Source organism: Miniopterus natalensis, chromosome 13 (assembly GCF_054644295.1).
Source record: "Miniopterus natalensis isolate mMinNat1 chromosome 13, mMinNat1.hap1, whole genome shotgun sequence".
Taxonomy (NCBI): Eukaryota; Metazoa; Chordata; class Mammalia; order Chiroptera; family Miniopteridae; genus Miniopterus; species Miniopterus natalensis.
In genome coordinates, this window is record NC_142093.1 from 2,968,736 (window position 1) to 2,986,401 (window position 17,666).

Here is a 17,666-nt window from a genome sequence, read left to right on the forward strand (position 1 = left end):
AAAGAAAAGTAAGATTGCTTATGCCACTATCAGTGAAACTGATAGTTAACCTACGTGGTGGGGCCTCTGTGAGTACAAGCAAGCCTAAGATGGAGTGCCTGCACTAAGGGTCGGGGAGACAGGACACCCCAAGCAAATACTTAAATACAAAAATAAAACTGACAGTGACAACTGTAGAGAATGTTCAGTTAATAATGCCACACTATGTATTTCTGTCTCTTCTCTGTCTCAAGCCTAGTTAAAATGACAGTAAATGAATACAAAAAGGTATTAACCTTTAAGAGCAAAAAGAACAGGAGAAAACACAGTGGTTAAGGAGTTTAAAGGTCGTGTTGGGGGCTCACAGAGGTGAATGAAGAGAAAGGAGAGCACGTTCCTCTTCCTCAGAGTCTTTGAGACCCAGCACCTGCAGGCTCCATGCATCGGGGAAGATGGGCCTGAATAGAGAGGAGCTGATGGCACTGATGAGTACTCAAGTTCCCAGCACCCTAGGAGACCAGAGCATAGCTGGAGAAAGTGGAGGACAGCTGTTCCACACGAGTGTGGGGCTGAAATTAGCACAATTAAACGGCAGTTTACATATCAAACTGTGTGCCCCTTGGCTCTTTTTCTTAGCTCCTAGAATGCCAGAAACCAAGCATATGCTGCTGTGCGTCCACTCCTGCCAGCCTAAACTCCCATAATTCCAGAAAGAAACTGGGGGATTCTCTGCAGGAAACAAAAGATCCCCGAAGACAGACTTCCACGTGTGATATCTGAGAATCCTCCAATAGTCACTAGTTGAAGAGTTAGCATGAAAACGGTAGTAGACAAAACCATCACATACAAAGAATTCCCAACAGGCATTTGAGTGCCTCATTCTTAAGTAAGAAGAGATTGTCCAAGGTCACCATTCACTCACTCATCGGTTATTGTCCAGCAGCTTTCTCTTCACTATACAGACAGCAGTGAAGAAGACGGACAAGCACCTCTACCTTTACAGAGCTTCCCTTCCAGGGAGGAGAGCAATAAGCAAGCTAAGGAAAGACAGTGGAGAGGAGGACAGATGGCGGTAATTTCTGATCTATGGGGAAAATAAAGCTATGAGGGTGATGGAGAACGGGGTACAGGGGAGGAGGAGCGGACAGGGAAGTCCATGCTAAGGTGACAACCGAATAGAGACCTGGAGGAGAGAAAGGGAAGAACCAGGAGAGTATCTGGCAACTGGAGGCCTTGAGGTCAGAATTGCTTGGCATGTTTGGGGATCAGCAAAACCCCCCACCTGGTATGGCTGAAACAGAGGAGTGAGGGAGGGTAGAGGGCTATATCATGTAGGGTCCTGTAGACCATTACAGGACTTTACCTTTTCCTCTGAGTGAGATGGAAGCCACTGGAAGGTTCTGAGCAGGAATGACATGATCTGACTTGTATTTACAGGGGTCACTCTGTAAAGGCTGGGAGACTTACTGGTTCCAGGCATTTAAGGAAATCTCTGTTCAATCATCAGCTGACAATTCCGTGAACCAAGCAGAGACTTTGGTGCTTACAGTTAACAAAGAAATCAGATTTTACAGACTTAGTCCAGGAGAGCCATCAAACAAACACAGCAACAATAACAATGACCCCCTCCGCCTTCCTGGCAGTTCTATAACTGCCAAATTATATTATCTAAAAGTTTTCAACAAAAAATTACAAGACATGAAAGAAAACATGGCCCAAACACCAGCAGTGGGGGGTGGTAGGGGTGAGCAGTCCACAGAACCTATTTTTTGAGCACTGAACTTACAGGCACATACTTTAAATCAGCTATTATAGATAGGCATAAAGAACTAAAAAGAAACCATGTCTAAAGAAATAAAAGAAAGTATAAGAACAAATGTCTCATCGAAAAGAATATCAATAAAGGGACAAACATTATAAAAAAAGAACTAAATAAAAAGTTCTAGAGTTAAAAAAACACAAATGAAATTAAAAATTCAATCGAAGGGCTCAATAACATATATAAATTGGCAGAAGAAAAAATCAGCAAACTTGAAAATGGGTAAATTGAGATGATCTAGTCTGAGAGACAGACAGAAAGAAAAGTGAACAGAGCCTGAGAGCTGTGGGGTGTCATTAAAGAGACCAACACACACATCATAGGAGTCCCAGAAGAAGAGAAACAAAGGGGCAGGAAGACTACCTGAAGAAATAATGGCCAAAATGCCTCAAAATTGGTAATAATAATAATGATAATATGCACATCCAAGAAGCTATACACACATCATAGTCCAACTGTAAAAAAAAGACAGAGATAACCTTGAAAGCATCAGGAGAAAAATGACACCTGATGTAGAAGGAATTCTTAGTAAGACTAGCAGGTGATTTCCCATCGTGTCAAAAACAACTCCATATGCAATAATTATAAATCTAAGTTGATAGGCATACAATGTTTAAAGATATAATTTGAAGCAATAAATGTATAAAATAGGAGGGAAATGACGCTATATAGGAATAAAGTTTTTGTAAAATATTGAAATTAAATTGGTATTAATCTGAACTAAACTGCTATAAATTAAGATGTCAATTTATCCCAGGGCAACCACTAAGAAAATAACTCAAAAAATATAGTAAAACAAACAAAAAGGAATTAAAATGGTATGCTAGAAAATATCTATGTAACACTAAAGCCTGTAATGAAGGAGTTGAGGAACAAAAATGACATAACACATTTAGAAAACAAACAGCAAAAAAAGCAGATATAAATCCTATTTTATCAGTAATGACATTAAATTTAAATGGATCAAAAATGCATGATCCAACTACATACTGTTTACAAGAGACACAGTTTATTTATTTATTTATTTATTTATTTATTTATTTATTTATTTATTTATTTATTTTAATCATATCTTTATTGATTTCAGAGAGATGAAAGGAGGGGGAGAGAGAGAGAGATAGAAACATCAATGATGAGAGAGTCATCGATTGGCTGCCTAGCCTGCAACCCGGGTATGTGCCCTGACGGGGAATAGAACCCTGATCTCCTGGATCCTGGGTCCATGCTCAACCGCTGAGCCATGCTAGTCTGGGCACGAGATACACATTTTAAATTCAATGACACTAACAGGTTGAAAGTAAAAATATATAAGATGAAAAAAACATATACTATGCAAACTACAGTAGCCAAAAGAGAGCAGGAGCGCCTATAATAAGAGTAGACAAAATAGATTTATGATAAAAACTGTTACTAGAGAAAAAAATATTTGATAACATTAAAAGGATGAACCCATCAAGAAGATATGACAATTACAAACATATATGTACCTAAGAGCCCCAAAATACATGCAGCAAAAACTGAGTAAAAGTGAGAAACAGACCACTCAACAATACTGGAGACTTCAATATCCCACTTTCAATAATAAACAGAACTAGACAGAAGACAGCAAAGACACAGAAGACCTGAACAACTGTAACTAGATCTAACAGACATCTAAAGAACCCTCCACAAAGTAAGAGCAGATACACATGCTCCTCAAGTGCACATGGAACACTCTCTAGGACAGACACATGCCAGGCTACAAAACAAGTCTCAGTAAATTTAAAAGGACAGAGATCAAACAAGGTATGTCCTCTGATCACAATTAAATAAAATTAGAAACCAGTAACAGAAGGAAATTTGGAGAATTTATAAATATCCTTTATGTGTATCACAGAAAATCAAACCCAGTAGCACATAAAAAGGATCACCCACAATTTCCAAGTGGGAAAGGCTGGTCCACATATGAATATCAATACAGTACCCCATATAAACAGGATAGAGAGCAAAGCCCACATCATCTCAGAGGCACAGAAAACGTGTTTGACAAAATCCAACCTTGACCTACGATAAAAACATTTAACAAAATAGAAAAGAATGTAATTCTAAAAAAAAAAAAAAAAAAAAAAAAAATCTATGAAAAACCCACCGCCAACACTGTAGTTAATGGTGAAAGACTGAATGCTTTTCCCCTAAAATGACATTTCTGTCTGCTTTTCATGAAAATGACAAATGATGCCATAAAAAGCATGAAAAGACCCTCAGCTTCCATTTTCCTTCAATTCTCAGGGAAAAAGAAAGAGCACCATGCTCGGCCGGGCATGGCTCAGCGGCTGAGCATCGACCTGGGATCCAGGAGATCGAGGTTCGATTCCCGGTCAGGGCACATGCCCGGGTTGTGGACTCAGTCAATGACTCTCTCACCATTGATGTTTCTCTCTCTCTCTCCCTTCCTTTCTCTGAAATCAATAAAGATATATTTTAAAAATAAATAAAGTGATTTGAAGAAAAAAAAAGAGTATCTTAAGATGGCCCCCATCTTTTGCACAGTCCACTGCTAAGTAGGGAAAACACATTTCTTTCAAGGTCTCCCATTCCTTCCTTCCTGAAGAGCCTGGCCTTGAACCTCTGCTACAAATCCCATTTGGTGTTTATCACCATGTTACACTTGAAATCCTATGCAGTTTCCTAGAGGTCGCACCCAGGGTCCACAGTTACAGTAACTCCAAGCAGTGGTAACCTCCTCTCCTTTCAGTCCTTTCCTCTCCCAATGTCCCAACTATGCTAAAAATGCTCAACCTTGACGGCTATGCCTGCACACAGCCCCAAATTCAAAGAAACTACCCCAGGGGGCTAAAGGCGCAAGGCCAATTTTATCACGAGAAAAGTATTTATCTTTTTGATCACACACCTGGCAATGAGCACTCTCCAGGACCTTGTTTTGTCATTTTATTCCTGCCAAGAGTGAAACAGATGGTTCGGTGTGTCATCCTGGTTACCACATCAGTAGTTTCCTGGCCCTAGCCTACTTCCTTGCAGGCAAAGGAATTTACTAATAATTTTTCAGCATATCCTTATGCCTCCTAATTTTTAATTCTGAAGTCTATGTAAAAACTAAGGGTATCCTAATGCAGTATTTAAAAATATCCAGAGATGGGAACTTGGCAGAAACAGAGGAAGAATAAACTGCTTTTAAATGTATGTATACTTTTCCCTCAAGGCCGTGCACCTTAGCAGTGCTCTCCTAGGGGGATCAAAGACATTCAGCAACTCCTGCTTATCTGCAGGGCACCATGCATGGAACTAGGAAATCCTGAAGGATACATTTTAAATTCAAGCAAAATAAGATTCGCCACGGGTTTCCAAAGGCAGCCGAGGCGAGCATTACTGGCTGAGCAAAAGAAGAGGGTCAAGGAACCCAATTTTGACTCACAGCAAATGAAATGTAGCCAACCACTAACTGTTTAAGCGGCTTTCTACAACCCTAGGTAGCATGTCATTTCAGAGCCTTCCCACGGGGGTAAAAGCGTCCTCGTACATGACCATACGTTGTCCTAGGAAGGCACATAATAAGTGCACGCAGGGCTGTGAGGGGCAGTAGTGTGCACAGTACTAATCTGCTCTTGGAGGTGTTTGAGGGCGGATTCCAAACACTTCATGTAAAATCTAACCATTTTCAAAAAGAGAAGAAACACTACATACATAATAAAATCTTTAAATTCAGAATGACTGGAAAGCTGTGTAGTCTGGTGGGAGAAGTGGTGAGAGGTAAAAGACCACCTGCTATGGTTGAACCAAAAATTTAACTCTGGGCTTTCTGGCAGCCAAGGTCAAAAGAGATGTACAGTAAGGTAGAAAGACATTATTTACTTGATAAAGGGAAGTATACAAATATGTCTGAAAGAGAAACTCCTGGAATTAACCTCAAGAAGTACATCACAGATCTTTCTTTAAGGGACTCCAACACTGAGCAGTGTTTCTTTAAAAGAGCTTTATGAAAGAAATGTCACATAACTGTTAAACATCAGAGAAACGCTGTCAAACTGCAATCTATGAAGACCAAAGTAATGAGGTCCAAGAAAGGAGCCCAATGATCTGACTTGGCTCTGGCACAGTTAGAGCTGCACAGTCCAATAAAGCAGATACTAGGCACATGTGGCCATTTAAATTTAAATAAAATAAAATTTAAAACTCAGTTCCTTAGGTGCATTCCAAGTGCTCAACAGTCACACATGGCCATGGCTACCATATCGACAGCAGATCTAGAATGTTCTCATCATCACAGAGAGTTCCATCAACAGCGCTAGCTTACAGAATTCAAAGAAATGGTGATAAACATCCTCGAAGAGAATTCTAGGTAAGCGAATCATGACGTATGCACGTAAAAAAACACTATGCAACAACATGCCTATTATAGTGCCTGAAATACAAAACACAGCACAAATGCTGACCATGGTGTGGCGGACAGGACTCCCCCTCCACACTGCTGCTGGGAACGCACAGCGCTTTGGAAGACAGCCTGGCATTTCTCACAAAACTAAACACACTTATATGACCCAGCAACTGTGCTCCTTGCTATTTACCCAAAGGAGCTGAAAACTTACGTCCACACAAAAACCTGCACAGAACGTTTAACTGCCCAAACGTGAAGCAACACAATACCCTTCAATTGGTGAACAAATAAACAAATTGTGATATTTCCAGACAGTGGAGCAGTACTTAGCAATAAGGAGAAATGAGCTATCGAGCCACAGAAAGCCACAGAGGAACTCAAAGATATGTTACTAAGTGAAAGCCAACCTGAGAAGGCAACAAACTGTGATTCCAAATACATGCCATTCTGGAAAAGGCAAAACAATGGAGACAGTAAAGATCAGTGGTTGCAGGGCCTTGGTGGGAGAGGAAGGGAGGGATGAACAGGTAGAGCACGGAGGATTTTTAGGGCAGTGAAACTATTCTGTACAACACATAATGGTGGATCCATGTCATTATACATTTGTCCAAGCCCACAGAATGTGCAACAGGAATCCTACTGACCCTGCGTGACAATGAGGTGCTGATATAGGTTCATGGAGTGTAACAAATGTACCACTCTGGCGCAGAAAGAATGTGGACGGTAAAGCAGGGTGTGTGTGTGTTGTAAGGAGTATGTGAGAACTCTATATATTCCACTCAGTTGTGTGCTGAACCTAAGTGTCTTCTAAAAAATAGTCAACTGAGTGAGTGAATGTGTGAAACTTTGTGCAGACATGTCAACGATACAGACAGGCAGCTCACTTTCAATATTCCTCACTACCATCACTCATACATTGTTCCTCAGGGTCAATGTATAACCTAATCAAAGGCCTGTGCCAATGTGAAGATCAAGTACTCATTCCCGTTAAACTATTTTCAACAACTACCTTCTCGAACAATTTAAAGTGCTAGTAATATAAGCCTATCCCACCTCCAACCTTCCAAAAAGCATGGGGGGAGAAGCTGATAATATAATACTGAAGTGAAGAGATGGGAAGAAGGGGGTTCATTGTCTTTCTCTTTACTTTTATGTATATTTGAGAATTCTCTGAAAGTTTTTAAAAATGAAGTATAATAATATTCACTCCTTTGAATCAGCATGTATTCAGTGAGAGCCCACGAAGTACCAGACACTGTTTAGGCACCAGGACATGACAAGTGAAACAGGGGTCCTGCCCTCATGGGGCACTCACCCGAGCTTGTGGGCACCAGAGGCAGACGAGCTTTCTTGGAATCTGAGAACATGGAATCAGGTAAAGGCAGTGCAAGTCCAGAACTTTACTATTACTTTTCGGTATAAGTTGGGCCTTTTAAAAGAATGTGGCCCTAGTTTCTTACCTATTTGTATAACCCACATTCTATTTTTAAGGAAAAGACAAAACACAAACAAAAAACCCGAGGAGGCCAGGGCCTATTTATCCACGAATCTGTCACATGAGTCAAGCAGGTAGGCCCACTCTGAAGCTAAAACCCACCCTGGCTGTGAACACTCTGTCCTGCCACCACCTATGTGCACCATTAGAGCACCGGAACACCAGACTTCCCCTCCAGTCGACAGGAAGGAGACCAACACGGCGAGCACCACGATGAAGGGGGCAGCCAGAGCGGGGAGACAGGACCCTGGTCAAAAACGCATTCAAACAGAGTAACTAGAATCAGAACTGAAAGTCATTTATTTTCAAGAAGATGGGCATGCCAGATGTGTAACTGTTTAAACAAAACAAGCATCATCTGATAAATTATAAATGTCATATGCACATCAAACATTTTCATAGGGAAATTACATGTATTTTTACCCAGGCAGAGCTAAATTAACTTCTGAAAATGTGACAGGATGCTCAGAAAATTACTTCCTGAGTGTCACACGTTAATGCTTTCTCTATGTCTGCTATTTTTGTGACCCAATAAACTGTCATGGGAAATGGAGAGGATTTCCTTTGTTGAGAAAAAACACCACGGATACCATGTTGCTGCCTAAAGGTGTTTAAATGAAAATAGGAAGCTCACATTTCCCCTTTCTAAAGACATAAACAACTTGTTTGTATTAGAACAGAATGCTTTATTAGCCACCTGACTTGGGTGCCTTACTTCCCATTTGATAATGATGAATATGTAACTGAAAAATTACAAATAGAACACCAAGCCTTATAAAGCAACTTCACACATAGATAAAATTCAACTACAGCAGATTTGCTGAGCCTGGGTTAGAAAGGAGACTCATAAAAGAAACGCAGTACCCCTCCGCATCAGCTTTGCTCACCATTAGAAAAAGGTGATGGAAATACACCAAGCGTGGAATCTAACTCTTGCACTACCTGCCACACTCTGCCTATAAGTAACTCACATTTTTTCCCTCCATAAATTGGGTCTTCTACCTTTTATAAGATGTCTTATCCTTTCAGATCTTTCTTATAGGCTTGGCTTGATCTTGAAGATTTTTTTTTGGAGAACAAAATTAAGCATATGTCCCATTTGCATTACTGTGAATCAAGACATCTAAGAAATACGCACCTTTGAGCTCAAAGTTGAACTCAATTTAAAATGAATTGTGGTTTTCATTTAAATGTCCTTTTCTTCCTTTCAGGAGTTCTGAAACATCAGTCCTTCCCTCACTCCCACTTCCCGACAGCTCCTCCTGCATCTTCAGTAACGCCAGTTTCCTCCTTCAGCCCAGCGCCCCGGCATTTCCTTCACCTTACATCGGGCGCCTTTCTCTCATGATCTTACTCTTTCCCTATTCTAAAAACACGCCTTCTCAGACGGTGCCTGGTATCATGATTCCTGAACTGTTTTCTGAGCTGTCTCAGACCCTCACCATAGAAAGTATTTCTCAAAGAACATTTACCATGTTAACAGCCCCACGGTCACCCCTCATGGCACCTTGGCCTTCCCCACCCCCACTCACATGTGGCATCACTGCTGCCATTCTGCTTAAAGTTCATGCCTCGCTGAATAAAGCTCACAGACCTTCTTTTCACAGACGCTGCTGTTCAGCCCTAACTCGCTAGCTGTATTTTTAATATTTTCCCCTCCCCTACTCTATCCACTGCAATGAATACTTCTGAAGTTTAATTTCATTGCTTTTTTATATAAAGATCAGGTTCAAAGTCAAGCAGGTAAGACTTAACCACTCCAGGTGCCCTTCAGTGGGTCAAAAGGAGACCATTTTCCTCAGGTGTTGGAACAGGGCCAGGCACAGTGTGTGACCTCCATCTAGTGGCCTTGTCACACCAAAAACTCCAGATCGTAAATGATCAAAACCACACTCACTGTAGTAACACTATGAGAGGTACTGGGTCCAAACACCTTTTGAAGGAAAAAACAGATTCAAGCAGCCTTTTTCAAATGGCGTTCCTCCTCTCAGCCACATAACACAAATAATAAATGAGCGCTTTCTCAGTTTCCCAAGAATGACACATAATAAACCTTCCTGAAGGCAAAGGGGAGAAGGTAACTGGTCACATATAGGTGAAGTGAGGCTTTAGGGAACTGGGACTGATTCTCTTCGTTAGGAAAGGCTCTTCCTCAATTTTAGTCTGTGACATATGCCCACCAAGCGGAATGGGTAGCTGCCTAACTGAAACTGCTCTCATTCTCTTTCCCCCCCAACTTGAAGGGCTTAAAAGTCACTACAATACCAAGAATTACCTAAATACCAAGAAAGTATAACAAAAACATTAGCAAGAATGTCTGACTAGTAAGACTATATAGTTGTTTTATCTCCTTTCCAATATTTAAACATTTAAAACAATAACTATATGTTACTTTTACATTCATGTACAAAACCACTTTTTAATGATCTCCAAGAGTCACAATAACATGGACAACATTAATTGAGTGGGGGAAAAAGCAAGATATGAATGATGTTTCTGATTAAAATGATGAAAAAATATAGCTAAATGTCAATGTGCTTGCCTTTGGGTGGTGGAAAGGTACTCAAGTTTTCTTCTATGTATCTTTATTTGCCATTTTCTATAGTGTGTGCTCTGATGACAATGGGGGAAACGAACTTCACTTTTAAAAGTTTCTTATTTTAGTAATCAGACTGCATCATTGCTTCCAGTCTCAATAATTAACAGCAAACCCAATGGCTTTCAATGGTTCTTTCTCAACCTGTATTTATATGATTTGTAAAAGATTAAACAAACCCATGTTGCATTTCTGAAAGCATTTTCCTTGCTCACACTTAGGATTTTTGTCAGAACCTTTCAGCATATCTTTGTCTTGCTCAGTATCACATTCTCTCTAAAAACTACATAAAGGCTCATGTCCACATAACGCTAAATACTCTTTGCCACTAGAACCCTTAAAATGTGCTCACTGCAAGAAGTATGACAGCAATAATCAGCTGAACATCTGCCATGGATCAGGCACCACGATAACTGATGACAAGGTACATCTACTGCGCACAGCTGCCTAACATCATTCCCCTTTTGTAGTTCCAAGAAACTAAAGCTCAGACAGGGTAAGTAGCTCATTCAAGGTCACAAAATTTGTAGGTGCCAAAGCTGATATTCAAACTCAGGTCAGACTAATTCCAAGATTTAAGCTATTTCCACTGTGCAACGTGGAAGGAAGAAATGTCCTAGATCCAGCTCAGCCACCAACTGATCATTTGACCTTGGACAAATAATTGATTCCTCGGCTATAAATTAAGGGGGTGGACCAGATGACCTCAAATGTCCCCTCCTGCTCTGTGTTTCGAAAGCTTCCCCTGTTCTTTACAGCAGGCTGGGAAATCCTTTAGTGTGGAAACATTTTAGCAACTGGTTATTCTGTTTGTGTTCTGTCTTGTACATCCTCTGTATGCTGCGAAATTCCCCAGGGGGCAGTTTTCTTTGCATCTGGCACCACCTCCCTACACCAGGAGAGTATGTTGCTACAGGCACTGTAACAAAATCTAACAAAATCACTCTGTCACTGTGTCTAACAGCTCTCAGCTTAAACGAGCGTTTTAGATAAAAATGTGATCACCACTCTTAGGGTTCTACATGGATACTAATATATTCAGGGCCATTTCAACATACACTAGTGGGCCAAAGAGCTCTCATATCTGGGGAACTACGCGAATATCAAATTAGTAAATGTATGTGAGCCTTCAGTATTGGCTTTTAAATGAAATGTACCCACCACTGGGTCAATTATGGTCCAGATCAAAACCCAGATCTCAGGAAGGAGCATATACAGTGTTTCCAGCAGCTCCCGCTTAGAAGCACGGTACACACACGGAGAAAAACAAGGAAGTCCTAGGTGCAAAGCCAACTTTTGGACACACTTTAAAGATGATCCAACAAAAGTTAAATGTCCTTACTTTACACTCTCCTTCTGTGTTTTCCTCCGGAAGAGTCTGGCCTCCTAATCATCACCATGAAATCTCCTAGACCAGGCCCTGCTCTGAGAAACCCGTCCGCATTCCCCACACGATGACTGCATCACACCAGGTCCTCAATCCGGCCGATCAGAATGCATTGTCAGAGCACAGGACCTGATCCTTGGCCTACTGTATAAGAATTACCTGCTGGCATGTATGCTATCAGGCAGGCAATCAACTACCCGGTAACAAGTGGCTTCAGGAGCTGGCGGATAAGTGGGGGGCTTGGCTCTTGGAACATTTCCAGCAGAAACTATGCCAACTGTCCTGGCTGGGTTTGGGGTGGGTGCCAAGGGAGACTTGGAGTCCCTCTGGAGTCCACACAGTTGCCAAAGGTGCTAATTATAAAGAACCAACCTTAGATTAAATTACATTTCAGGGGAAAACCAAACTTGAAAAACAATTTCTGGCATTAAGTCTCAGGCTGCAGTTGAATTAGGCCCTAGAATTTAAAAAGCAAACAAACATGTTAACGAATCCTGGTCTTTGAGGAGGCAAAAGAGGAGAATGACTGAGAAAATGGGGGAAAGACCGGAGAAAATCCACTTGAGATCATAAGAGACCAGCTAGCTAGTGGGACAGGTAAGTGACCCCATAAGAGAGTAAGAGAGTAAACCAGGAATTGCATTCAATCTACAAAGAGTTCAAGTATTCAAGAAAGATGGTATCAGACAGAAAGGCAAAAATTAAAACAAGCAAGAAGAACATTAGGTTGTCTTCATTCTTAGCATAACCCCAAAGGGAGGACGTTTCCATAGCTGATATCAACAAAAATCGCAGTCCAAACCTATGCTTGGCATGGATCACGTACGCAATGTCTCTCTGTTCTGTGGGTCTCAAATAAACTTTTGTGCCAAACATCAGCTTGGTAAGTTTGATAAAATCTTATGAAAATGGCAGGCTTTCAGGCCCCTGGGCACTCCTGCTTTGAAGAAGGGTTACTGGTTCCAAGTAAAGGCAGTGGCACTATAGAACCTCTCAGTGCAAGGAGCAGGCTGAAAAGGTAGGTCAGGAAGGAACCCTTGAGGACAAGTTTCAGCACAAAGCTTAGCTAAGCAAGAATAACTATGCTTGCACCGTCCCCACATGCACAGTAGCCTGGGAGTCATCTCTGGATTTTTTTCACAGCTTCCCGTTAAATCTGAGTTAGAAAGTTGAAATTAAAGTCTTATAAGATAAGCTAACACTTGCCAAGAAAGCAGTTTCTCACCGCCTGGCTAGCATCCGGCCCCTCTCACGCATGCTAATGAGGGTCCCCACTACCTGGAACATAAAACCCACCCTGAGAAATAGACCCAGAGAGTGGGAAGTGAAGAACTCCTAGAGTTCTCAGACTCTGTGATGGACACCACTAAACACATCTTAAGTAATTTTAATACCTTACAATATTTCTACAAATACAAACTTTTATATAAACTCTGACTTTGCACCCATAACATTATAACCATAACTGAAAGAGAGTACATCCAAATACTACAGTGCTTACAATATCAAGGGGGAAAGAGTGGCTATTATTTTCTACTTTGTAACACGTGGAATAAATAGGAATATACATACACTGTGGCATAATAAAAAAAGCCGTATGTTTGTTGCATTTAAAGGTCATTTCATAAGAGGTGGAACGTGATGGAGAAGGGAAAGTAATTTGTACTTTCTCTCCCGGACTCGGGGACGCCTTCCTCATCCACATGCTTACCGGGCACGAACCGGGCTGCCACCTTCGGTTCCTCCCTCTTCCTTACTTCCCACATCTGATCGGTTACCAGGCCTATCTCACAACCTTAACAGTCCTTCCAATTCTATCCACACCGCTACCACCTTAGCACAAGCCGGTCAGATGGCCGCACTGCTAAAGCACTCAGGGCTGCCCCGCACCCCAGGGGCTCTCACTGTCAGGCAGCCCCCCAGGGCAGCCCTCGCGCTCTACCTTAGGCTGCGTCGACCTTCCCGCTGGCTGACTGGCCTGCCTTTGACATGGGGAAGGCTCCACACTGAAGACACTGGCTCACGGGCAGTGGCTGAAGATCTAAACACAGTAAGCACTCCGGAGAAGAGGGTGAAGAGACCTCCCCCAGGGCGAGGGGCGTGGGTCAGGGCCACACTGACTTACGCTGCCTCTACTGACAGCGCTCCCACAGGGGCTGACCAGTGAGAAGACCCTGAAATGCTGGGTGAGGGAAGGCAGTCCTGTCGTCTATGCTGGCCCCATCGATGAACACCTTGGGAGTGTGCCAACTGGTCACTCAAGGACAGCGAGCCTCTGAAATTACCACCTTCTCTTAAATTGTACCAGAGCCCCAGGAGCTCCAACTCCCCAAATGGGAGGCCTGGCCCAGGTAATGCAGGTCCCATCACCTGCCAAAGGAGGGCTGCAGCCTGTTCTTGTTGCTTCCGGACGAGATCCTATCTAACCCCTTCTCCTGGTGGCACAGCCAAAGTAGCCTCCCAAATGTAAATCTGATCCTGCCACTCCCACCTGCACCTTTTCCAGGACTGTGTGCCCAGTATCGCCACACCTGGCTTTCCAGAGCTTGGCGACCTGACTGTGAGCGTCTCTTTAGCCTCAGATCTCACCCCATCCCCATTGCTCTCATGCTCAGCCATGTGGACTCCTTCCTCTCTGACTCTGCACACAGTCCCCTCTACTTCCAAGACCTTGCTCCCACTCTGCACCCGCCCTCCCCATCCAGTTCACACAGCCATCCTCAGGTCTCTCCGGAGCAGTCAACTCCTCTGGAAGGTTCCTCTGAGTATCCTCCACACTTCCACCAGTTCCCAGCCCCATCCTGGGCTATGCCTCACCTCTTGGAGGAATGAACCCCTGGATGAAAGGGGAAGTACCCTATTCAGTCATACCACCAGCATATAGCACTGTGCCTGACACAGTTGACGCCATCAATAAACACTGAACAGATGAAGACAAGGAAAGACGATAAACTGACAGGAATGCGAAAGATGCGTCTGTGAGAGTTCAGGCAAAAAGAACAAATAACCTAGGAAAATGGAAAAGCCACTGTTTGAATGGCCTTCATTCTACTAACAACTAAAAGGACCACTGCAAGGTGCTTTCAACAACAAACTGGTTTCCTAAAACCACAGAAAGTCACAGCGACCAGCAAACTTTGTTTTGGAAGTGCACACATGGTTGCGCCATTATAAAAGGCCCACAATAAACATGAAGAATTTTCATAAATGGAGGCTGACTGTGGCTCTAGAGAGCTCACCACTCTAGTTCTGATCTTCAACACCCCTCACCCCTCTCTCTCCTCCCCAAATCTCAGAAATGGGAGGTGTCTGCCAACCATAATCTAACACCAACTTTGTACTATGCGGTGTTCTATTTACGATCGCATTTCCCAAGTTTCTTTCCTATTATAAACTCAAAGGTAAAGGGGTGGGAAAGCTTCCAGCACATGTAGGAGAAAAATTCTTTAAGAAACAAACAAAAGGACAGGACTGCAAACTGCATGTCATTGTTGCTCATGGCAATCTAGAAGTTTCTTTATATGCAACTTATTTTTAAAAGAAACAAATTACAGTGAGGTGACTGGAACAGTACTAGACTTTTATTTCAGAATTTGACCTTGATCACTAATAGCTTAAAGTTTAAGATTATGGCCCAGCCGGGCGTGGCTCAGCGGTTGAGCATCGACCTAGGATCCAGGAGATCAGGGTTCAATTCCCAGTCAAGGCACATGCCCGGGTTGCGGGCTGTAGTGGATCAACGACTCTCTTATCATTGATGTTTCTATCTCTCTCTCTCCCTCTCCCTTCCTCTCTCTGAAATCAATAAAGATAATTAAAAAAAAAAAAGTTCAAGATTATGAATACCTGAAAACAAAAAAACAAATGTAAATATGATGAATACAGACTAATTCCTACTGTCCATTTCAGTGGGATATTAAGCAGCTTCCCATAAAGGAATGGCAAAGCATTGTTTTACTGGCTCCAGGGAGCAAAGTGAACCACAGTGTGTGACTGACATGGTCGCACGCAGACCCAAAGTCCCTCAATCTGTCCAGTTTAAAATAAAGTACCTTTGCATGTCCTATTTTTAGCTTCACTCCTTTTCATACTACTTACTGGAATGTAATAGATGCCCATCTTGGGGGTTTCATTGGCAGTAAGAAGCATTCCTAAAAAAAAAAACCACAATGAGAAGGTAAATACATGGGAAAAGAAACTTGTTTTCTACTTGTTTTCCAGAACACAGTGCACAGCAGCTGGCACCCTAAGCCAGGGCACCCTGAATCAGGGTACCCTGAGTCAGGTCATGGGCTTCTGGACCTGACCATCCCCGATGGGGCTCCTCAAGGCTGAGAGAGAGCACCTGCACTAGCTGGGGAAAGGAGCACTCCCCCATAAAGTGCTCAGGTTGACATACAGTTGCCATCATTTTTAAGGGGAAAGTTTTAAACTTCAGACAGACACACAGGTGAAATGTAGTTTCAATATACTATTCCTTATAAATAAAAATGAGGGAGTTAAGAAGAAAGGCTTCTTTCTGTCAATCAGGAATCAAAGAACTGATGTAAAGTATTCCCCACAAAATGTCACAGCAAAGTCGTTCCTAATATTTCAGGTAAAGTTCACCTAAATGAAAACAAAACCACCTAAGGGGAATGCTATGTGTAGCTACACCTGAAAAGGCCAATATGGAATCTAATAGCCCTATCTGCACACTACCCTTGCCCAGAATATTTAACCTACAGTGCATCGTGCCATTAGATCCAACTTCTATTTTAGAAAAAAAGCACAGGAGCTGGAGGAGCAAGTTTAACATTTGAGACCTTGAAAAACATCACATGAATCTGGGGCAAGGGCCAGTCCACAAAACACTGACCAGATCCTGGAAAAGCCAGTGTCATGGAGAAAGAAAAAAAGATGAGTGCACCACTCTAGACTGAAAGAAACTAAAGACGCACAACCACCGAAGCAATTCACACTCTGACAATATCCTAGTTTTTAACAGAGGGCTGAACAGGCATCTGGGGGACAACTGGGGAAACCTGAAGTGGACCAGATGTGAGATGATACGGAAGCGACATGTGAGGTGGGCCAGCGCACTCCGACTACAGGAAGCACAGAGCAGCTCTCCTCCGACGAGGCCTGTGGGCACTCAGCGGAGGAAGCACCGCCACGCCCGCAGCCGACTTCCAACACCTCGCACCCAATCAGCATCCTCGCTGTTAGGGATGTCTAGGTCTAGACCACCACTGCCCTACACAAATACCACGCAAGGCACGCAGTGATTTTAACATGTTATTAGCCTAGTAAGTCCAAAACATTTTCCTTTTAACATGTAATTGACATAAAAATTAATGATCTTCGCATTCCTTTTTTTATACAATGTCTTTAAAATCTGGTGTCCATTTTACACTTAGAGCCCACCTCAACTCAGAGTAGTACTGCAAGTCCTCAGTGGCCACATGTGGCTGGTGGCACCCAAAAGGACAGTGCCAGTCTACAATTTTCGCATCACTGTCTGCCATTCTCAGACTCTCCTTTAGTCCAGCTAAACCTGTGCATCACCTTTGTTCCACCTTCATTTCCACCTGGTTTTGCTCATCTGAAGACCTACCCAGACCCCATTTTGGACCATTCAACACTGACTAGGACCCCAGCACCCTCATCTGCAGTTTATTCCTGAATCGATCAGAATCTGTCTCGCCCCCCACTATCAGAACAAAATCCTCTGACTACCACAGATGAAAAGCTAACCACAAAGACCCAGCGTTTCTCATCTTTCTCAAGAGTAGCATGTAACTAGAAAGGGCTGGGCTCCAGAATCAGGAAAGGTTGGCTTCACCAAAGCTCTGCCACACACCTGGGTGTGACCAACCCTGGGCAAATCACCCCATTTTCCTTACCTACAGAGATGTAAGAAAGATGGACAGATGGACAGAAAGAGAAGAGAAAAAAACAAAAACTGTGTGCCATTAACTACACAGGGTTTTACAAAGATTAAATACTCAGAAACCTAAGCATATACGTTCTTTTTTA

General features: G+C 42.6%; 1 protein-coding gene across 1 annotated transcript in view; it reads right to left on the reverse strand.

The window, feature by feature from the left end:
* Nucleotides 1–17,666, reverse strand: part of NOL10 (nucleolar protein 10) — a 66,826-nt gene that overhangs the window by 26,820 nt on the left and 22,340 nt on the right. Inside the window, exon 13 of the mRNA XM_087823340.1 lies at nucleotides 15,747–15,799. Coding sequence (XP_087679466.1) covers nucleotides 15,747–15,799 — 53 coding nt within the window. The remainder of the gene's footprint in view (nucleotides 1–15,746; nucleotides 15,800–17,666) is intronic.